At 37.6% G+C, this 23,886-nt stretch overlaps 1 protein-coding gene across 2 annotated transcripts; it reads right to left on the bottom strand.

The window, feature by feature from the left end:
- Positions 1–339: 339 nt before the first annotated feature.
- LOC127959223 (potassium voltage-gated channel subfamily B member 1-like) lies at positions 340–23,565 on the bottom strand. 2 transcript variants are annotated; one of them, XM_052558254.1, is made up of 4 exons: positions 23,274–23,565; positions 22,612–22,661; positions 20,222–20,878; positions 340–2,824 (listed from the first exon to the last, which is right to left on the bottom strand). In XM_052558254.1, the coding sequence occupies exons 3-4, from the start codon at positions 20,795–20,797 to the stop codon at positions 896–898; spliced, it is 2,505 nt and encodes an 834-aa protein (XP_052414214.1). In that variant the 5' UTR covers positions 20,798–20,878; positions 22,612–22,661; positions 23,274–23,565; the 3' UTR covers positions 340–895. The 2 variants fall into 2 exon arrangements, with proteins under 2 accessions (XP_052414214.1, XP_052414215.1); XM_052558255.1 differs by lacking the exon at positions 22,612–22,661.
- Between the last annotated feature and the right edge of the window lie 321 nt (positions 23,566–23,886).

Raw genomic sequence — 23,886 nt, 5'->3', positions numbered from 1 at the left:
ATCTGCCAAATCAGAAGAAGAAAAAAATCCTAAAGATGACACACAAGTAAATGAGGGGAGGTAAATTTAAACAGATTTTGGTCTCTTCTGATGAAACAATTAGCGGTTTATTCTTATACTGGTGAATATGTGACAAGAAATATGTCAGACAGACTTCTACAGATAATGTCCACGTCTATATAAAAATAATTTAATCAAGTAGAATCAAACACCATGTGGAGAGTGAGCTTGTGTGCAGGAATGTTAATTACTTTATACGTGCACATTATCATACCATCAGCCCTCCCTATTTCAAATACACTTGCAAACAAGCACTCATACTGTATGCAGACCCATAACTGCAGTTAAGTAAGGCCAGTTTATTAGGGGACAGGGGAAGGGTGCACTAGTAAACAGAGTATAACATGTTTCTAATGCTAATCATTAAGGTGGGCTCTGGACAGTGACTTGCTGACGTGGGCAGTGACGGACTGTCCCCCTTGATTTACCATGCACATCTGCATTTAAATGTCTGGTAAGTGTTCAGTCTCAAACTAATTAAGCTTTAGAATACATTCTGTTCTTTTCACAAACAACTGTAGACCAGACCGGCTCTAGCTTTATCTTACCCATTCGATGCACCAATGCAGGCTTGTTTACAGAAGAGGAAAAAGAGCAAGAGGTGTAGGCAGTGGTACATCCTCAAGATCATGTTCCTTAATGATGTAACATGATGACCACTGTTTTCCAGTGAACTCTCCCGCATAAAGTCACCAAGGTAGGCCCCCTGGTCAGATGCCCTTAAAATGATTCTCCATTGTACATTAGTCTCTGCTTTCCCCAAAGTCCTTGACTGAACTTGGCCTTCTTTCCCTTCTTGGACTCCCTTTGGAGTTCAACTTATGACCCTGAGGCCTCAGAGGCCCTTATCAAATGCGTTGGAATGTCCCCTGTCCCCTTTAGGCTTTCGTGAGTTCTCTGAAGCCAAATGGTTCTCATGGCCAACACTTGGGCTACTTCCCAGTGGGAATAGGCAGTTCTGACCGAGCAGCCTTTGGGCAGCTTCCAAGTGGTTGACGGTGCCCTGGTAACCACTGAGCCGAGGCTTGGAGCTCAGGCCACCCAGCAGGCGCTCCGATGGGCCACCTTCGCGCAAGTGCTCCTCGTCATCTGTGTCGGCATCAATGTACTTGCTGATGGACGCATCATGAAAAGTGAAGACTGCAGGGGTGAATGCTTTTCTCTCTGGTGTCTTAGGTGGAGTCCTGCTGCTGGCTGTTGTATAGACAGACACCTCGGGGCTTAGGATGGAGTGGTCAGAAAGAATAGAGCTGTCAGATTGAGGACCACCTGATGGACTGGCCTCCCCACAATTACGATGATTCACCCTAACTGAATGCAGTTTCTGAGAGTTTCTGAGAAGTCCTTGTTGCCGCAAACCTTCACTGTTGAGAGGTTTAGTACCAGAACATGGTGGTTTGAGCATAGTCTCATGCTCCAATGTAGTCTGCAGACTTGGATTAGCACTGACCCGCCCAGAGAGGCCAGAACCAGGGCTGTGGGAGAACCGAGAGCTCTCTGGGAGGGATAGACCTCCTGCCGGACTGTAGGGGAATCGTGGGTTCTCTTGGAAGTCTGTTGCACAGCTGATATAACTGTCAATGCTTGACAGACTTTTCATATCTACCACCCCTTCACGACCCCCAATCATTGGGTCGCCTCCTTGACCTGCCAAGGCTCCCAGCTCAATTTCATCCCTTCTATGGCCTGCTCGGGATGAACCTCTGTCTTTAGAGTTCAGGTTGGGCTGTGACTGAGTCTTTGCCATATGGTTATACATCTCTTCTAGTTTCTGTGCATTAAGCCTCTGTGGACTAGAAGCTCTCGCCTTGCTAGGTGAACCTTGGTCTGGATTGAAGGAACGATTAGAGCTGGTCTCTGAAGCTGCCCGCTTGGATGACCATTTCCATCGACTGGGTGAAAGATGGTTGTCCTGGGTTCTCTCACCTTTGTCCATGACCACCACATCCAGAAGCTCTGCTCCACGGGAAAATGCCTCTCTAACATTCATGGACACTATGCTGCCATTGCGTTTGGCTCGTTCTAAAGCCTCCCGTCTCTTTATGGCCTTCTCTTGCCGTTTCTGCTCCTTGTAGAATTCAGAGAAGTTGTTGACAATGATGGGAATGGGTAGGGCTATAACTAACACTCCAGCTATGCAGCAGAGTCCACCAACGATCTTACCCAGAAGTGTCTTAGGGTAAATGTCCCCATATCCAACAGTGGTCATGGTAATAGTGGCCCACCAGAAGGAGGCAGGGATGCTCTTGAACTTGGTGTCATCCTCGTCCTTCTCAGCAAAGAAAACTAGACTCGAAAAGATCATGATCCCCATTGCTAAGAAGAGGATCAGCAAACCCAGCTCATTGTAACTCCGTCGTAGCGTGAAGCCCAGTGACTGCAACCCTGTGGAGTGACGTGCCAACTTGAGGATGCGCAAAATCCGCATGATTCGAAAGATTTGAACCACCCGCCGCACATTCTGGAATTGCAGCACGCTCTTGTTGGACTCGGTTAGGAATATGGTGACATAATATGGTAGGATGGCCAGCAAGTCGATGACATTGAGGGGACCTTTAAAAAATTTCCATTTGTTTGGTGAGGAAAGGAAGCGAAGAAGATATTCCATGGTGAACCAAGCGATGCACACCGCCTCCACATGGGCCAGCTGGGGATTATCAGTTGTCTGACCAAACTCGTCTGTCGCTTGCAGCTCTGGGAGGGTGTTAAGAGACAAAGCGATAGTGGAGAGCACGATGAATAGAATAGAAATGATTGCCAAGATCTGAAAGGCAAAAAAATCCACCATTAGAAAACAGGAAAAACCTTCAATACTGAGGTTTGTGTCTCATGATCTCTTACATATTGGTTAAAACACTGGATACACCAGTGTAGTGGTAGCTACAACCCAACATTGGTGCTTAAACCAAGACAGCTGAATGAAATGTCTGATCAAATGTATGGCGGTACTGAATACAAAGTTTCCACTAAGGGATTTCTTCTTTAATTTTCACTATAGGTGCATAGTCAGGATTAATTAAATTGAGGCCAACAGAGAATAAGCTGAAAAAAAAAAAAATATATATATATATATATATATATATATATATATATATATATATATATATATATATATATATATATATTTGTGACTGTGGGTAAGAGATTATACCATTGTTGCAATTTGCTGAAAAACTTGTAAAAACATACTAAGTTGTCGACTACACTGTCAGCCAAAGCATCTACATGAAATCTAAATCTTTATACTCACTGCTGAGTAGGGAATGTCAAGACATTGCATAATAATGGCTTTACCTGTGTTGTAGGTCCCGAAAGCAGTATCAAGTAGTAAATGAATGTGTTACAGGGCTGAGGGTTATTGAGAAATACAGAAATGTTGTGGAACATGCAATAACCATCAAAACCAGAAGTTTGTAAGACAAACGCTTCTTTAAATCCCCAACATAGTCTACTTATTGAAAAAAAATACACTAAAACACCTAGTAATAAAATCACTTGCTAATAAATTCAACTAAACATCTAAATTGGGTACTTAATAATCTTAAGAGATTGACACAAGGAACACTTGTGTTAGTCTCTCAACTAAATCATCAGATAAGATCTGCTGTCTAAATGCAGAATGGTACCCTGTGGAACTTTCCAGAAAAAAAAAAAAAACCTCTAACCTCTAAACCTCTGTCAGAACTGAACAAAAATGGCAAAACTGTGGCACAATCCTAACACTACTAAGCCTACTAAGAGGCTTTTGTACCAAATAACTCAATAAGATGGACAGTTGTCAGAGAAATGAACAAGACCCGAACAGTGACCGAGTTGCAGAGCTCTTTGGCTGAGATAAGAGAAACTTGGACAAAGAAACTCTCAAAAATCTCTTTATAGACTCTTTGGGGGAATGGAAAGAAGGAGTCCATTTCTGGTCAAAGCCTGGAGCAACTCAGTTCACTATAGGCAATGTGACAAAAATATTATATAGGAAGATTACTGTTGACTAATGCACTTTTTTGAATTTAAACCAAAGCATGGTGGTGGCAACATGATTCAGGATTCCTAAGATGAATCAGTTTTGGGTATTTCGCTTAAAAAACATTCACACCAAAGTATGCATAAATATTTTCTCATACACTGTTCGGGAAGGAGAAAGTGGTCATCTATAACCACGCTTTTGTTGTGATGCCAAGACATAACAGAATTAGGAATCCCTAACTTGTTCTTCTATCTTCTATTTTAGCCTGCTAATCTCTCTTTGACAGTATTATCATATGACTCGCCTTCATATGAATAGTATGGAAAATCATTTGTGACTCATTGCATTTGTAGGTGTTTCTCTGTGTGTATTAATGTGTCTAAGAAGAGATGATACCCTGCAGTCACGTGAGTCATGAGGGTAAGTTGGAAACGGTAATAAGATTAAAAACAGCCCATAACCTATATACAGCAAAGATTAGCCTTTTATTTATAAGCTTGCCAGAGCTTCAACAGCATTACTTACACACCAGTATCAGCAACCACAATCTCTAAATCACACATAATCTCCTATCCCCTCACTGTCTGATAGCAGCCAATAACATTTGTTTTTGTTGTCATTTGATGTCATTAGGATACATTCTGGTGCTAGAGATATAAAGTTTTTTATTAGTCCAAAGTGGTTAGTAGTGTAGTTCTGGTCATTAAAACTCTATAAAAGACAAACAATTAGAGTTGAACAACATGCTAATTCCCATAAGAGAAATGACTAATGAGATGTCAGTTTTTATCCTACAGAGCAATAATACTAAATTTTGTAAAAAAACAAAAAAAACAAAACTCCAGTAATCGTATATGCTTCCTTTAGATTTCAGACCTTGACAATGTCATATTTTTGCAGTCTAAAGTTGGATATTTGAGTATGTTTTGTTTCAAATGGAAACAAATCTAATACCTAAGTTAAAGAAACATAACTGGCATGCTCATTATGTCTCCTGAGCTATGAAAGAGCAACCTCTGAACAACAACAATTTACTACGGCTCTGAGTGATTCTGAACCCTGAAGCTAAGAAATCCTTTCTAGGTAATTTTTCTTGGCCTTTAATGCCAAACGTGTGTGCACACGTGCGCTACAAAGTATTCTTAATGTATTCTTAATGAAAAGGGCAACTAAAAAAACATAGTCCACTACAGTGACAGTGAATGTTAAATGAGGAACACATTTTAAAAGGGTTCAGCAAAAATTCTCAGAATGCAGTCAGTTGAGCCACTGAAGTGATAATCTGTAAATAATGTCTGAACACACTCAAACTGAGGAAGGCATAAACAGGGTCAACTCCCTGAGTAGAGATGGCTAAGGATGAACAGGGAGAAATCGCTGCATCTTTGCATCATCTCAGGTGAGCGGCTCATTATCACATCCAGTGGGGTGCTCCTATGAGCAAGTACAAATTATGATCTCCTGAGACACACAATAAATATACTCACAAGAATACAAACACACACACACACACACACACACACACACACACCAAGCATGCAAAGGCTCCAAAAGCTGTTGTGCACAGCAGGACATTCCATAAAAGGCTATTAAATTGCGTGCAATTTCACAGGAAAGAATAATCACAAAAGCGTACTGTAAATATTTCAGACTTAAACCATTTACATGAGTTAACTGTAAATCATAGAAAAAATATAGATTATCATTCAAATACGTGTGCATGTGTGAATAATTGTTTTTTTTTTAAGAGAATTTCTGTAAACCCAAGTACTCTAGGTACAATAAAAAATGTCTTCCTCTTCACTTGTTAGTTACCTACTTAACAATTTAGAGCCAATAATGATGAAAACTCAGCACTTGTTTCATTTTTTATAGGGACAAAATTGCCTTGAGTGTTTTTCTAGACCGTATACTCGTTTCTCGTTATATATTATTTATCACCATTTGTAAATATAAGCCTGCATAACACTCGTTGTGCAGATGTTTCTGTGACTCTTCAGTGAAAACTTCTTTGACCTTGACCACTGACATTCAACTGCTGCTGCAGCATTGTCATGGCAACCTTCTTCAAGCTCGGTAGGAGGCAGTCACATGAAGAGGTTTGTTTGAAAAGTGTAGATGTCTTTGTCCCTCTTTTCATCAGCATCAGCATCATCCTAGACTGGTTGCCTCATACAAACATACAGCAGCCAGTCCTGTACTAATAGATTCTGTAAGTGTACTTCATTCTAGGTGCATTCGTAAACCTTTATTTTAAGTTTACGGGTTTGCCTGCATGGTAGCTTTAACAGTCTAGTATACTAGAGCTAGAATGGGTAATGCTGTGCAACAGAATCGGAAAATGTCACAAGCCAGATTTCAACTTGTACTACTTAATGTGCTAGAGCATGTGCAATAAATGTTAGGCCATGGCTTCAATAACAGTTTATCCTATTGGCGTCTATGGAGCCTGTCCTCCAACAAAAAACGACTATATAGGTTTTTTGTGCAAACAATTATTACGACCTATATTTACGTTTTAAAGTTAAGCGCCCTCTAGCAGACGTAAAAATAATGACAGTATCGCATTGCATCTGTCGTCATGAATTGACGTATAACGTCATTGCCAATCAAAACGCACGTTTATGTAAATGCAATGTGTGGGCATCTTACACCGATCTCACAGTATTTCCTACATATTTTACTACTGTAGGTGGCTTATTCGTTCGAATGACCACACGTAACCCCACTCCTAAACCTAACCCTCACAGAAATCATGCTAAATTATGATTTATTTAGCATATACATTTTCATGCATGTGCGTTCCCTGGGATCAAACCCATGATAGCATGATTACATATCAAAGTATAACACAATAATCTACTAACTGAGCTACACGAAACGCAAACCAGAGGGCAAATAAAAGAGTACAAAACATTAATATGAAAAAACCTTTTGCCGATATGGGCGCAATTGTAGTATACGCTTTGATGGGTCGTATTTCAAGGATTTGGACAAACGACCTATACAAGCGTATTGGTTGGAGGACAGGTTGCGTCAATGGTTGATTTAGAGTTTATATGAACAACCCCTTAACCTTAAGTACTTGTGTAACTCCCGTGTACCGTTAATGCTTAACTTATGATAAAGTATGATATTACTTTTACAGGCCATCAGACTTTTGATTTCCTCTAGCAGACGCTAAATCAGGTAAAAAAAAAAACCAATACTGAAAGAGCCATGTCATCCAAAATGTTCATGTCTTTCTTTCTTCAGTCAAAAAGAAATGTATGTGTCTGAGCAAAACATTCCAGGATTTTTCTCCATACAGTGGACTTTAATGGCGGCCAATGGGTTGAGGGTCCAAACTGCAGTTTCAGTGCAGCTTCAAAGGGGTCTACCCAATCCTAGCTGAGGAATAATTGTCTTATCTAGCGAACTAATCGGTAATTTCTTAAGAATATATATATCACAAATTCTCATCTTGCAATAGCTCTGCAATTAAAGGTAAAATTGGAAAGGTAACGCATGGTTAGTTCTTTGTCAGTGTACTTCAGTTCAGAAAGGTAGGGTAGGGCGAAAATCTCCATCTCAATTTCTCCTTCATTTCAAAACCATCCAACATCGTTGCTTTACCTTTTTGTGTAAAGGGTGTTTGATGTTGGTTGGTACTTTCACCTATGTCACAAATGCGGAATTATATATAATTGTTTTGATTTTTATGATAATAGTTTTGATTTAGATTTATGTTTTTTTATATCGAACCGATCATTTCGTTTATGATGGAGCCCGTTGAAGCTGCATTAAAATGCCCGAAAGTGGCTTTGTAGATAAGATAGAATTCTAAGTTATAGGATGTTTCTGTAATACAGCCCCAGAATCATAATGAGTTACCACTCTGAAACACCCTAGCTACTAGATTGCAATGCTTTTGCAACCACCTACAACGACCAAGCATCATGGCTTTGCTTCTAGTTAGCTACATTCCTTCATTATCATTTATGTGAATGTGAGCGACCATTTAAAAAATGCAACGAAGTAAGAATCCAGACAGACCCAGACTTTGCTGTTGTTATGGGTTGACGTAAGGGGAGCAGGGAGAGATGAGCTTCTGATAGTGTTGCCGAACACGCCTTCACGTCCCTCTGAAAGTGACACTGTCACCATGGTTACCAGAAGAGACCATGTCTTCTACATTTTCCACCAAATGATGGCATGACAGAGTACTCAAACGCATGCACACTTTCTCATGAATATCAATGCAAAACAAGTTATTTCAAAGTCCTGCCCTTGAAGAATTGTCCTTGTCTTCTGTTTGTCTCTTGGAACAGCTCTGACCTGAGTTAGAAGACAAGGTTCGGCTGTATCTGTGAAGCCCTTGAGATACATAGGCAACAGCAGTGCACACACACACACACACAGCTAGATGACCTGAGTGACTGGTCCTTGGCAGAGCCCTATTTTTTTCGTTCATTATTCATTTGTCTGCAATGAGAGGGAAAATCCAGTTGCTGAGTCTATATTTAAACCTGCCCAGGCCCTGACATAGTTATTAATAGCTCCAGTTGGGCAGCTTTGGGATCCTACAGGAGAGCTCTCTTAGAATACACACAAACACACACACACACACACAACTCAGAGGATGATCCAGCGGACAGCATGTGGCAATATTTCATGCTACAATTTTTATGCTTTAATTGTTGCATTATAGACAATTAGTAAAAACAAGAAGATTTCAGCATTTTCTGTTGTCATTTCCATGATGACAAGATATTTCCAGGTTAATGCTAAAGTGTTCTGAGTCGTATTTAATGTGTTGCTATGCAGTTTCTAGAATGCTCTGGTAGTTGCATGGTGGCTGTTTACTGACTCGCAAGTCTTTGTGATGGTCACAAGGTCAAAATGGTAAGTCTGATTGTAGGGCCCTATGAAATAAATATAATATTTCCTAAATTCCATTTAAAATTTTCTAGATTTATTTTATTTTTTAGATTTATTGGTTTTTTTTTTTTTCAGCAAAAAGCATGTCTACTTTATTGAAATAATGAAACTTACACAATTTATCAGCTACAGTTTAACAAAAATTTTACTTTTAAGGCCCTATGAAATACATTTTGTTTTCCTCAAATATAGTTTTATTTTTACTAAACTCTAATAACTATAATAAACAAAAGCATCTCTAAATAATAGATTTTACTATATATATATATATATATATATATATATATATATATATATATATATATATAAATAATTTTTGTAAATAATTTTTTTTTATTTTATTTTTTCAGGAATACTGTTGTGTATTTACATTTTTCTGTTAATTACATCTTGGTAAAAAAAATTCCTGGAAAATATTCGTTAAAAATAAGGTTTTAATAGTCATTATCAAGTACTATCAATACCAACATTCTGTCACAGTTTCTTCAAGTTAAACCAAACTTTTATTTTTTATGGATTGCTTTGAAGACCTTTAAGTTTCTCTGTTTAAATGATATGATGACAAATTTTCTCATAAGAAACAGTAAAAAAATAAAATAAATGAAATGAGTATTATAGCAGTTTTATAATTAAGTATAACTATAATTTAATATAAATTATGTTCATATACTCATATATTGAGGCGGCAGAGGCTGAAAACACCACAAGCGTCATGTTTGTGCTTCATTATGTGTGTTGTACACAAAACCAGCCACATGTCTGCACCATTCATTCACACAGAGATACGCAGAACATGCAGGTCTCGTGAATATTATTGTATGGCTTAATATTCACAGACACTAGTTGGCTGGATTCTACGACTCCGTTCCTTTTTTCCACATTGCAGAAATCACAGGGCCCTATGATTGCTTTGAAAAGTAGGTAACACACCTCTCCTCATTAAGCTGCAATATTTTAAGCATCATCGATAATTTGAAGAATGTTGCTAACCAAATCGTTTCAGTTCCCACAGAGATTGGTCTGGCTGGCAATATGATTCAGAATATCTTCTTTTGGTTTCCACAGGAAGGTTTGAAAGGTGACTAAATGATGACAGAATTGACATTTTCTCTTTAACAGTTAGGTCCCTGATCTTATCATTGTGCCCCTTACATCTCACCTCTTATTTGCATGAAATTCAAGAACATCAAACGATGAGAAGTATCTGTCACAAACAAGCATTTATACGCATCAGTGACACTTAATTGTCCCTCTGAGACACACCCGACCAAACAAACTAGTTCATATATTTCACATAAGAGGTTGACACAAAGAATCAAACACAAAAAAACAAAACAAAACAAAAAAACAGCGGTACACAAAGTAAACACACGCACAGGCTCACATACACACACCGCTGCTTACCCTGACAGAGACAGCTGTGCGTTCAGGCGTCGCACAAGACACAGTTGCTATGGTGACAATGACGACATGCTTTATAACATTTCAGGGATGGGAGAGAGAAAAGAATGCATGTGTGTGTGTGTGTGCGTGCGTGCGTGTGTGTCAGTGGAAAAGCAGACAGTGGGAAAGGCATGTATGAAAACAAGAACGCAACAAGCTAAAGATGAAGAGTTCAGGTGTGGAGAGCAGCAACACGTCTTAATTTAAAAAGACTAAACCAATGACGTTAATATGTGCAGTAGCCACGTACCCACCCAAAAGTCAGCGAGCAGCACAACAAATCATGTAATTTGACTCTTAACCTGAATGTTTAAAGTTTAAAGACAGTGACACCATGTAGCAAAGAGATAGTGTTCGGGTTTACACTTAGGTCAAGGGAAAAGGTAATTAAGGGAGGCGTACCGCAGCATTCACATTATTTTTTAATGTATCTCCGAAATTAGTCTCAGCTATTTTCCACATGGAACCTACATTAGCAGTTACAAGCATAGCTAAGGCTCATTTACAGGAAACTCTAATATTTACTGACTTTGTATATCATCTACAGGATCCTGAATGTAGTCACATTATTTCATAGCTTTAGTATTTAGTGCAATAAATTGTAAATCAATATAATCTATTTATTATCAGTGTTTTTTAAAGAATATGTACAAAAAGAAAGAGAAAAAATGGCCTGTATTGCAATTGCATGAAACATTTTTTTATGTTTTTATAAATGCATTTATTTGATCAAAATAAAGTGAACACAGTTTAACAGTTTAAAAGAGACTGTCTATTTTTTATATTTTAAAATAATTATTACTAATAATAGTAATATATTACTGTGATAGCAAAGCTGAGTATTCAGCAGTTACTACTACAGTCTTTAGGCTGATTTGGTACTTAAGTATTATTATTATAATTATTATTGAAATAGTTTTGCTGCTTAATATTTTTGTGGAAACTATGACAATTTCTATGTGAGATAATTTGCTGAATAAAAAATTCAATACAGCTTTTATTTTATTTAGTAACCATGTAAAGCAAACAATAAGTATTTACTGTCACTTTTGATTAATGTAATGCATTTTTTTTTAATAATTAACAACAACAACAAAAATCTTACTGTCCATAACATTTTGAACTGTGGCACAAGTGGCCCTCATTCTTGAGAGCGGCATGTACAGGGTCCAGCAGTTGTAAAATATGAAGTCCTTCTTTCATAAGCAAGACTTAGAGGGTCATTCTCTCTTGCTCACTCCTGCATCCGCCTTAGAATCACATACTGGTTTTGATGAACTTTTCCCATCCTTGAGTGCCATTTGTTTTGTACCCCTGGCCTTTGCTTCCCTGTCAAATCCATTCCAACGGCAATCCAATCTCTGACACCAAGAGAAGGGTCTGCACTAAAGATGCCCTCCGTGCTTCAGTAGGCCTTGTGTAGTGTGTTTTACGGTCGTTTCTATTGATTGCCCGGACTATAACGTAGCACTGTGAGAGCTACCTGTCACTATAAACATGACAAGCCAACTGGCAAGGACAGAATAATATGACAACATGGGAAACTGTTGAACCCCACTCCCTTTCTATTTGCCATTCCTCTGATTTATTAGCCTGCTGCTCATTCGAATGGAATTTCTGTGCAAGAGGAAAATAAATTAATGGATTTTCTTAAACAGCAGACACTAAAGAGTTCATAATATATTCCAATTAGGAAAATCAATGAATCATAAATAATACAGATAGTATTGTGCCAGTTGAGTAAAACAATAAATATACTTTACAAAAAAGGACTTAAAAATCTTAATATTGTTTATTTCCATATCCTCAAAGTTTGGGGAACGATTAAATGTGTATTTTTTATATTGCATTATTATTATTATGTTAAACAGTTAATTGCATGGTAAATGTACAGTACTAATATCATTTGTTTCTCCAATTTTGAGACTAAATGGAGACTTTTTTTTAAGTATATAACTGACCTCAGTAATGTATTTGTGCTCAGAATAGCTAAGATAACAAATGCTTTAATCAAAAGATACATTTCAATACAAACTCATTTTCTCATTGGATTCTTTCAAGAGCAAATGACACACACATACACACATACACACACATGTACAGCTTTCTCTGTTTATTACACACTCTCAGTCTGTTCCTGTTTCAGTCAAGCTCATGTCTCGATGGAGTATTAATGGCCTGGGAAAGACTTCAATAGAATGAGACGCCATGCTCCTCTGTGATACGCTGACTGAAACCATCTTTGATTATCTCTCCCTAGATTAGCCTTCTCTTGTATGCCGGAACTTTCTCGATGTTTCATAATCGCTTACATACAAGATTTGTCTGCTAATATACCCAGCTCACATTAAATAAAGAGCACTGAGCCTTTTAAAGCCCTTTTAATTTCATTGTAGGTCTGCTATTACTTATTGCTTTTGACGGTAATATAGTTTTTTGAGGGCACAAAAAATTACTCATCAAATCGTGTTAATTAAAAGCTGTGCATCTTTATCGGATTTGCTGGCTCTGTTTATTTTCATAGGTGATTTACACATTATGAAAGAAGCTCTAATATGCATTATGCAAGTGCTCACAATTCTGGAGGTGGCAGATAGTTCTTCGTAAGGCAATTAAAGGCGAATGCTGTAGGCGTTTTATTTAGAATGCCACGCATAAATTGTCTCTTCTACCTGACAGTTATCACTCTGTAGACAGCAATACATAGTCAGGGTGGAGGCCTGTGTCTTGTTTTTGTTTTAGCCAAAAAAAAAGAAAACTTCTGCCTGTCACGTTGAGCTTTTGGGGTTGCTTGCATCAGCTGACATGTCACTAAAACAAGGGTTTTCAGGAGTGTGGATGAAGTCAGCCTGGCGAAATCTCTTGTAGAACCTTATTTGAAAAATTTATAGAGTGCCATGTGTTTGTTTGCAACCATTCAGCTGTCAGCAGTTTAATACATGCACTGGGAAGCGGAGCAGTGTTGGTGTGAAAAAGATATGTGTAAAGTTAGACTAGAGTGTTAAATGTTAGCCGATGCATCATGCGAACTAACAAACAAATGACTGAGACAGTAGTCCATATGTTCGCATTCGGTACTAACTCAACTTGCTAATGAGAGGAAAAAAGCCAGCAGTATTGGAAACACCAGGTCTCACCAGGTTGTGTTGTCCTTGGGCATTGCAAATGCTAAAAAAGAAACTGTGAGCCCAGCCCAGCCGACAGAGATAGCACAGTATTGAGACAGTAAAGTATTGACATATTGTCTCTAGGGACACTCAGTACAGGGCAACAAGGGCCGATTGTGAACATGAACCTCTGCCGACTCAGTCTTCCTTAATTTGTTACGTGTTGGTTTAACAATGCTATATAGCACAGTATCAATACACCGTACATGTGTATGTTGTGAAAACTCTGTAGTTCTTTGTATTGTAATGATCACATGTGTAGAGATCAATACTTTATAGAAAAAAAGTAATAGTACTGGTATATTTTTACAAAGATAAATAAGTGTAAAAGCCAGAATGTACTCTTTCATCTATTCGGTTTGAAGCTCCTCGAATTTCAAAATGACTATGACCCAGTATATGAAATTTAGAAAGCTGAATGAGTGCATGCTGTAGGGTATATAGGATCTAGGATGAACTGTGGAAAAATTAATAGACATTGTATTGATCTAAGTCATCTTCCAGAAGTAAGCACTTAGGTTAGTGACTATGTAGAAGGGGTCAGTACCTATATGTATAACGTATTAATCATTTGAAGATGGGAACAGGTGCATTAATATGATTCATTACAGTACCTAAGGATCAAGACTGCAACGGGTAATGAGTCATAAATAATCTACCAAGAAAATTATACACTTATATTTTCCCAAAATTCCATTAGCACTAATGGAAACACTAGAGAGAAAGGAACATGTGAGGGTGGTATCTCATACACTATATGGTATTTCTGAGTCTGCTGGTCAAACTTGAAAGTTTCAATAAGGAAATCAATGTAAGCTTCATTATGTACTCACTGCACACTACATACTCTTACTTCAACACAGAGACACAAGCCATTGCCCTGGAAACCGATGGAGTTTGCCATGGCAACAGAGGCTCCGCTGCCAATTGTGTAGGTGAATGGGAATGCTGTGATTAAGGATGGATTAACACTTACTGTATGTAGACCTTTCGAGAGTTAAACAACTTATGGGAAAATGTCTCGTTTTTTAATAGCTATTTCGCTGCTTTTTCATATGAATGAAAGCACCCAGTGTATAGGGAAGAAATGAGAAAGCTTTGATTGTGCTTTTGAAAGTCATGCCTAATAAAGGCTAACAAACACAGTATGTTCGTAAAGAAGCAGAATTCACAGTTCAGTTATATGATGGCAAAAAAAAAAAAAAAAACATTGTATGAACTTTCTTTAACTGTAGCACGAACCTGTTCTTTAATGTCAAAGCCAGACACGCTGCTCCAGAAAAGTCGCTTCTGTTCATGCCAAGACACTGACATGAGACTTGTATTTCTGACTTGCGGCGTGTTTTTGGTAGCTGTGGGCATGAGTGAAAAGAGCGAGACATAGCCGAGCTTGAAAGCGCCCTTTTGAATCATTTGCACAGATAAGCTATTGGTGGATGACAGTAAGTTTCTCTAGATCTCTGCAGTCACATCTCATTTCAACAACTTACATTGAAGGGTCTGAAAAAATAATTACACTTCTTTATTCATTAGATTCCAAGACTGCCTAGCCTCCTAAATGCTACAAATCACCTCCTAATGAGGTTTAATTAAAGAATGATTAATTTTATATGCAGAAATATGGGCTGTTATTAATAAGATAGGGCCCAAGCTTCAAAGAATGTCATCTACTTAAAAAAAGAAAACACCACATTTTTACTCTCAATGCTCGGCAATGTATAAATCGAATTGGCACCAGTTTAATGTGTTCATCTTTAGGAAATCACGCCACATTATATCTTCCCCAGAAGTGTCCAGTTCAACAACGAAGGACACTTTACTGACCCACTTTCATAAATAAGGTGAATGAGATGCGACAGAAAGGCGATTAGGCCTGATTGCACAATAACAAGCCACATGGCTTCTAGCGTTTAGTTACAAATCTCACCAAGCATTAGATGATTCATATAACACTGTTATGATTCATGAGTGTGTGATTCACAAGAAAAAGTTCACATTATAACTTCTGTGTCACAGGTAATTAGGCTATCGTAACCGCAGCAAACCACAGGTTAAGACCCATATACCACGAAGGGCTTCGAAAAGCCGCTGCCGAGGGCTGAGCAAAAACTGCAGGACACCTTCTAATAATACAAGTGTTCAAGTTACATGTCAAAATAATTAACTGTGGTAACAATAACAATGCATAATTACAGGCTGTTTTGCAAAACGATTTCATATTATGCACGTTGTTCATAACTCTTACTCTGAGCTTACAACATTTAATGTAAAATGAGATGCTGTTAGAACTGAGCTAATTTACAGGTGTGACAAATATATTTAACTTTTTTTTTTTTTTTTATTGGCCACATTATCTGGCATTAAAATAATAGGAAAGGGAATTTCTTACATTTCAGTTGAAATAATTTCAGCAAATTCAGGGAAATGGTGTACGGAAGAAAAGATTAATGATGTCTAATGAAGTAGCTAAATTAATGTTTTAAAATACCACCATCAAGGTCTAGAGCTAAATACAGTGAAGCTGACCAAAACTTTCACCCCTTTCTCCAATATACATCCAACACAAAAAGTACATTGCAAAATACTGTAAAACCTAAACATTTCGGTACAGTCTTTTCATTATATTAAAAATTATGAAAATTACTTAATTAAGTAAAATAAATTCTGCCATTATTTACTCACCCTGCACTGTTCCAAACATATATGGATTCAAAATATCTTCTTTCATTTTCCACAGAAGCAAGAAATGTATACAGGTTTGCAAAGACAATAAAGGTAAGCAGGTTACTCTTTCCGGAACTCACGTCATTGTGCCAGTAGATGGCGACAAACGAGAGTGAACTATTGACTCGATTGACTGTTGATTCAACTGATTCTTTCAAAAACGGTGATTCATTCAGTAATGAACTACTATATATAAATAGTATATATATATATATATATATATATATATCTGCTTGCAATGGTTGTGCTTCAGCTTCATTTGGAACTATTTTCGTTGGACCAGCAAAGTTTCTGGTAACATTGTGATTATGAGTTAACTTCTGTTTAAATAGTTAAAACTCATTTTTATAGAAGACGTTTAGCTTGTTGTTTAAAAAGTGTTCGCTAACTAGTACTATCCTATTTCATTTAATTTTATATAATTTTAAGCAGAGCTATTATTTTGAATTCCAAAAATGGTATTTCAATACAGGCCTACATCATGCTTTATTTGTGGTTAAATCTGAATTTGAAACTATATGTAAAATTTGCAATGTGTTGTTCTTACCATTTATCACTTCCAGCAGTGTACAAATAGTGTTACATTGTACCTGCTATATTTATGATTTTGAAACCATCTATTATTAAATTAATCACTTACACATTAACAATGAAGTGTAATAAATTACACAAATTACTCTTTTGCCATTATTTGACTACAGGAATAATGGACTGGGAGGAGCTTTAGAAATATAAGCAGCGATTTCAGATTCATTTCACCTCATCCAGTCCTATCAATTCATACAGTGAGATAAACTGCACAGGAATTGATCCTAGCCTTGGTCACAAAAGCAGAGTCTTTCCGTAGTTTTCTATTTTTGGGTTAGCCATCCTGACATTAGACACCTTTACAGGCACTAGTCAGATATCCTCATAAATGTTGCATTGATAGAATGGATGGCTTATTATCTGTATCTCTCATAAGAATGAATGTCCCTTGAACATACTGTAATAGTAATAAAATTGCAGTAGCATTAACTAGAACAGGAAAAAGGTTGTCTTTCTCACATCTCACAATAAATAGGGTCACCTTCAGCCGTTTTTGGCGTGCCATATGGTGTTTTCATTTTTTTTTATAAATCAAAGTCACGATAATAATCTCATGACATGATAATATTTTATCTAGATCTGTGAAAATGTCTCGTATCAACTATCAAGTATCACGGGTAACTGCCATTATCTCAGTGCTGCAAGGGCTTCTGGAAGGACATGGCTGTAAATAACCACATCCAGTAAGTGATTACTTCCCTTTATACCAAATGGAGACAGTAAATAAGACTGGTGTTTTGTGACATCTCAGAGAATCAGGAAATGCCCACTTCCTCAGGCACAGGCTTTCAATATACATGATGGGCTAAATCATGAATGAGATTCTTTGAAAAGAACATTTGCTAATTACTCCGTCATGACCTGTTCGTGCTTATAGCCTGAACTCACAGCATCACATTTAACTGGGATTAATCTTAGATGATTTGTCATTTCTTACATCTGTAAAGTATTCTAATAGCAGCAGTCTGTCTGTCTCCTCCAGGTGCAATCTTTAAAGCAATATACAGTATGCTGTCAGATTCTAAGATTTCGGTTAAAATCCTTATGATTTTAAATGGGAAATATAATATATGTCAGATTTCACCGCATGGCCTTACCAAAGAAAAAGATAATGTCAGACTGCTATCATATCATACCACTATATCATATCATTGAATCTTTTTTTTTTTTTTTTTTTTTTTTTTTTTTTTTACATTTTATGTTATCTACGTGTATACTCAAATTTGAAGGCCTGTGCTTAAATTGTATAGATTATTGATCCATAACCTAGATTTACAGTGTAGTTTGTCAATACCGGTTATAAATGGCTCTGAATCAAGGTAGGGCTTATTACGTGATAAACTGCATGTGCCGTTTAATTAAAAACAACATTTACTACCTCAGCATTCATGCCTCAACTGAAGCATCAGAGCTTTGAGCATGAGGCTTCAATACAAGGTGCTTAACTTAAAGCAAATGCCACCTTCTATCTTGTAAACACTATTAATTACTACACTACTAGTATCCACTAAATAGTGAATGCCAAGAAGATGAAGTCTAGCTATGAAATATGACCAGGCGGTATTTCGCAATGATATGACAGAGGCCTGACAAAATCTTATTGTGCGGTAGGGCCATGCAGCAAAATCTGATTTGAGACAGATGTAGACAGAGCCTAGTGAGTTCTAGTGAGAATTGGGAGAGATAGGAGGGGCTGAAAACAGAATGGGACACAGAGTCTCATGGAGGATAATTAATGTGACATTTCCCTGACATTTAGCCAGAGGTGCAGGGAAGGAGCCTTAAGATAGAGGGAGGGAGAGATGGAAGAGGAAAAAGCCAAAGCGAAGCCTGACTCTTCATTCGGTTCTTATTTGAATACAAGTAGGATATGCACGTGTGCCAAAACAATGGTCCACTTCGGCCACTCGAACACCCTCTAAATCTAACTTTGTCCTTTAGTGACTTATAGTCCTTTTTTTTAAAGTGATAGAGTCATCTCTCTGTTGCCTGGTAACAGGAAGGACAGTCTTACACTGAACTGTCCCTCCCAATCCCATGTGACTATATATCAGCACAGGTACACAATTATGGAATTAGAGCAAGTAAAATAGACAGCCACAGGAGAGGGAAAACAGAAGTTTGCAGATAGGCATTGCATCTCTAGCAATACCATTCTACCCAAATTCTGTTCCTATTGATCTGAGACCAAAGATATCAAGCAAAAACTATTTTAGACACACATAAGTGTCAGACCTGCACCTGTGATCGATGAACGTTTACAGGGAAATACTACGTTTGAAATTATGTGAGAAGCTCGAGAGTGCCACTATGTTGTGATTGATTACACGACTGACACAATTTGGTTAGAGTCCAGAAGCTTGAACTGCACTTTTTACATTGCCCTTTTAAGCTAATTGAGTGTTGATATATGCTTATCTGGAGGTTGTTTTTTTTTTCTTTGGCTGATGAAGATGTTTGACACACAATGTTGAATGCTGGATGTCTGCTGGATAGCTGTTGTTTATGATACATGTGTCATTAAACTGCCCTGCATCATATTCGCTGTATTAAATCCAATAGATTTATTACTCATTTTGGGGTGCTGATTCAAACTTACTAAATATGTGCATTTCGTAGTATTTTTGCTTTCGACGACCTTTTGTAAGATGAAGAATTTGTTTTATATTTTAACCAGAAAATACTGCAACAAAGGCATGATTCCTATGATTCTCAGAGCCAGGTTGCATCTGTTTGTTCAATTCTCAGCCGATTTTCACATGAATCGGAAAACAGTTATGTGTAATCTTGATTTTAACGTTAGAATTATGGTTTATGACTGTTACCCAGATGTTTTTGGTTACATCTGTGGGTGTTTTACTACTTCCAAATGGTGAGTGAACTTGAGTTTCTAGTTTTTGAGTTTTGAGACATTTAAAGAAGTATTTTAACTTTTATTTATTTTTTAAAAAAATTTAGCAGATTGGTATTTAAATTATACCTTCTGAATACTTTTATTGTCATTAAAAAACTTTTGACATCAGACTGTATTTATTTAGCTATGGACATTAAACCTGATATATAAATATAATTCTTATTTTTTTAAATATATACGGTTTTATGAAATTTTAAATCATCATCATCAAAATAAGTGATATCAGTCCTTTTTTTTCTTTTTTTCTTGTTTTTGCAACTCAGCAGACTTTTTTTTTCCAGATGCAGGTTTGTGCAATTCATAATAAATTAAGAAGGAGTCTCCTTTTCTCTCTGAACTAATGCATGATATTATGTAAGTTGGTCTTCTGTAAACTTGTGTTCATGTCTAAATCTCTGAATATTTATCAGTCTGATAAGATGCTGTCAGTGTGATTTATACCTTGGCTGCTACAGACGAGCCTGGTTTCTCTAGTAGGTCCCACAGTTTCTTCCTTTTCTCTGAACAACACGTATTATCGAATTCTTCGCCCTCCCGGTCCTTCAGAGTATCAGCTTCCCGTTTGAGTTCCTCGTTCATCTGTTCTTTCTTTTGATGGTACCGCGCCTGGCAACAGGACTCCAGGTAGATCTCATCCACCCCCCAGTAGTCCAGCTCCTGGCTGAAGGACAGGGCGCACATTTCCTCCATCATGTGCAACTTCCCAGTGCGGTAGAAGTTCAGTATAGACGTGAAAGCCCCGGGGTGCCGGTCAAAAAAGTACTCGTTGTCCTCTAGGTTGTAGTCGTCGCATATGTCCATGAGTGTTTCGTGGGTTTTGCAGTCTCGTAACTTGCCCAGTCGCGTGCGCGGCAGTCGGTCCAGGGTTCTCCACAGGACCTCGTGCGGCAGACCCCCTACGTTCAGTTTGACACGCCGGTAGCACGACATACTCCGGATAATATCCACAGGATCCGGGGGCAGAGAAGCTGTCGAGCGAGAGCCAACTTTACTCATTCCTGCGGATGGTTTATCCATTTTGTTTTTTTGTGCACACTACCCTATGAATTTGGCGTTGTAACCAGTGGTTCTCCGAGCTGTTTCATTTTATTTGAGCTGCTGAAGAAGAAAGGAGAAACAAAAAATGAGTTGCATGTTTTATTATGTTTAAGTGCCCTGCTAAGTTTATCCCTGCAAAACAAACAAATTCTTAAACCAGTCACTTACTAGCAGCAGTGGTGCCCCCAGAAAATGTTAACAGGGGTGGCCAGATGAGGCCACAGTAAATTTTGGGTTTGCAATATAGACAAAAAGTTATATCTCTGAGATTTCTGTGATTTTATCGATAATGATAATTAGACTATTTTGCTGAGTGTTATTGTGCTGATGTCTTATTTCTAATTGTGCTGACAGCTGACTCCAGAATTTTTTTTTTTTTTTTTTACCTTTACACCATTGTTTCTAAAAGTGTGCACCATCTTTTCGGTCAAATACTTGCATTTGGGTTGTTACCAAGCAAATACAATCAGTATCAACAAAATTGATCTTTGAAATGCTGAGAAAACAGAAGCTGCATCTGAAGTGCCATTTAGATGTTTTTACCCACTGTGGAACATGGAATACTTTAACCTGCAGTTACAAATGGATAAATAATGTTTTGATATTTTATAGATAAAACATTGAAAAATGATGTTTGAAATTATTTTAAAAATGAAAAGGTACCTAAAATGTGAAATTAAAAGTGCCAATAGGTGGCAGAGAGTCACTGTTAATAAGTGAGTCATTGCGATTGAACCGAATCATTTAAACGATTGATTCATTCAGGAACAAAACACTTTAATGTTGCTAAGAGACGCAAAACTGTGGCTGCAGTGGGTGCTGTACGTTTTTTTTTCACTTCTTAAACTATTCTGAATTTACATTCTGCATTTAAATTAATAGTACCCACTGCAAATCATCCTAGGGGTGGCCACAGGGGTGGCCCCTTGGGGGCGCACATTTTAAGTATGTCAACACACAACGCATTTGATATTTCTAACGGTTCAGTTGAAAAAAAAAAAGTTATTTGAATGACTTTGCAATGATATGCAATGTTCGGTTCCCGAACGAATGACTCTTACGAGTCGGTTCTTTTTAGTGAATCAAAACCATGCAGATCCTAGTGATCTTTAATAGAGATCATTGTTAGAACCACAAATGTAATCGGATTTCCCGAACTAGTGACTTTCATGAGCCGGTTCTTTTCAGCGAATCATATTAAAAAGCACTACAAATAGTTCGAATCCTAAACGAATGACTGACTGGTTATTTTCAGTGATTCAGTAACGTAGCACAACGAATGTACTCTCAGCCGGTTGGTTCTTTTTTAGTGAATCCAAAATCCAAAGCCCGCCACACACTTTATTTATATATTTATTTATTTTTAAAGAACCGACATTTGAAATAAAATTGTTATATTTGTCCTGTTCGTATCTGAAATGATCGCATAAAGGGCATATTATATTTTTTAAATTTGAAGTAGCCTACTAAATTAAACTTTAAGGAGACCGAATCGTTTAGAAGAAGCCGGAGAAGTCGCTGTCCACTAGCGTGGTGCTGAATCGCCTGCTGCTGTCCTGGTAAACTCCCAAAAGAAAAAAAAAAAAAAACATTTGAATCGATATATTTTGGAACGCACGCAATACACCTGTAATCCACTTAAAGGAACATACTGTCTAATCATCAATATCAGAAGGCTGCCTGCCTACCTCTAACGTTTGAGAACTCTCAATATCCCTGTTGTTGTACAGTACATTAAAAGACTCCATCAACAATTCAGTAAAAGACTAACATCGTATATTGAATCTTCATACCTTGCAACTAAAGAGTTAAGTGTAACGTCTGCTGGAGCCCGACCGTACAGCTGCAGCAACAACATGCAAAAACAGGAGCAAAACATGATGACATGATAGACATTTTGTTTAGCCACTGCAAAGCTAATTAAAATTGATTTTTATGAACATCGCACGTCTTTTCTTGGATATATTGTTATTAATCGCATCAGGCGGTCATCGCTGACATCAATGTATCAATGCAGCATGATGTGATTTCATTGATCATCTTGTACACTTGAAGGAAAAAGTGACGTTAAATAATCAAAGCGGAGAATATAATACAAGACATATTCAAAAGATGAATGTGCTATTATAAAGACATTAAATATAATTTAAAACGCTGTAGGAGTGACATCCACTATTGATCCTGCATCATGCATGGAAAAAAAATGCATCTTCAGACGTAACAACGCCACAAACAACATCTCAACAACCTCAATGTAACCGTAGTTATTTGTATGGCATGTGTAAATGCAATTAAATATTATTTAGGAAAAGCTTATAGCTTATCTGCACACCATGTCACACTTTTCCCCATTAGGTTTTCAGCATAAATTTCCAGTACGATCAATAATACCTAAGCATACGGTAAAATATTTAAAAGAACTATTTAGACTGATAAATGTACAAAAAATACCCACCTTAATTTGTGAAGATTCATTGCTGACAGCGGTGTGAAATCAAGCTTTTAAATAAGGGGAAACACAGGAATGTCACCATTTAAATAAAGCCAGTAGACAGCAGCTCGTTCTTCTTCTCCAAACATACACATAGGGCTCCGCTTTTTGTTTATGGAAAAAGATCAACAAGTCTTGGGGTGAATCCACACTGTTTTCGTTCACTGATGTCTAACGTCTCTTGCGTGAAGGCGACAGCTGGTTTCCTTGCAGATGGCTGGCTCTCCGTAGTCTCACCGCCCAATGGCAGAGAGACGGCGCGTTTAACCCTTGCCACCCAGCACCAAGAGGCTCTTGGAGCAGCTCCTTCTGTGTCGTTACGAGTAACCTGTGTAAAAATGGCGACTGAAGAGCGGGCAATACAGAAGATAGTCTCTTATTTCTTATTCGTTAGGAAACGCATCCGCTTTTTGGAGTAGTGCTCGAAGCAACCTCTGAGTCAGTTCAGCCATAGCTGCAGCTCCTTGAATATATTAGTTTCATTTAATATTTTACTATGGTGAAGCACATCAGCTGTACTTAGATTCTCACATCCTTTGGTCTCCACTCTCCAGTCATCACATTTCAGAGCCCTTAT

This window comes from Carassius gibelio, chromosome B6 (assembly GCF_023724105.1).
Source record: "Carassius gibelio isolate Cgi1373 ecotype wild population from Czech Republic chromosome B6, carGib1.2-hapl.c, whole genome shotgun sequence".
In the NCBI taxonomy this organism is placed as follows: Eukaryota; Metazoa; Chordata; class Actinopteri; order Cypriniformes; family Cyprinidae; genus Carassius; species Carassius gibelio.
This window is presented reverse-complemented; position numbering and strand designations above follow the sequence as displayed.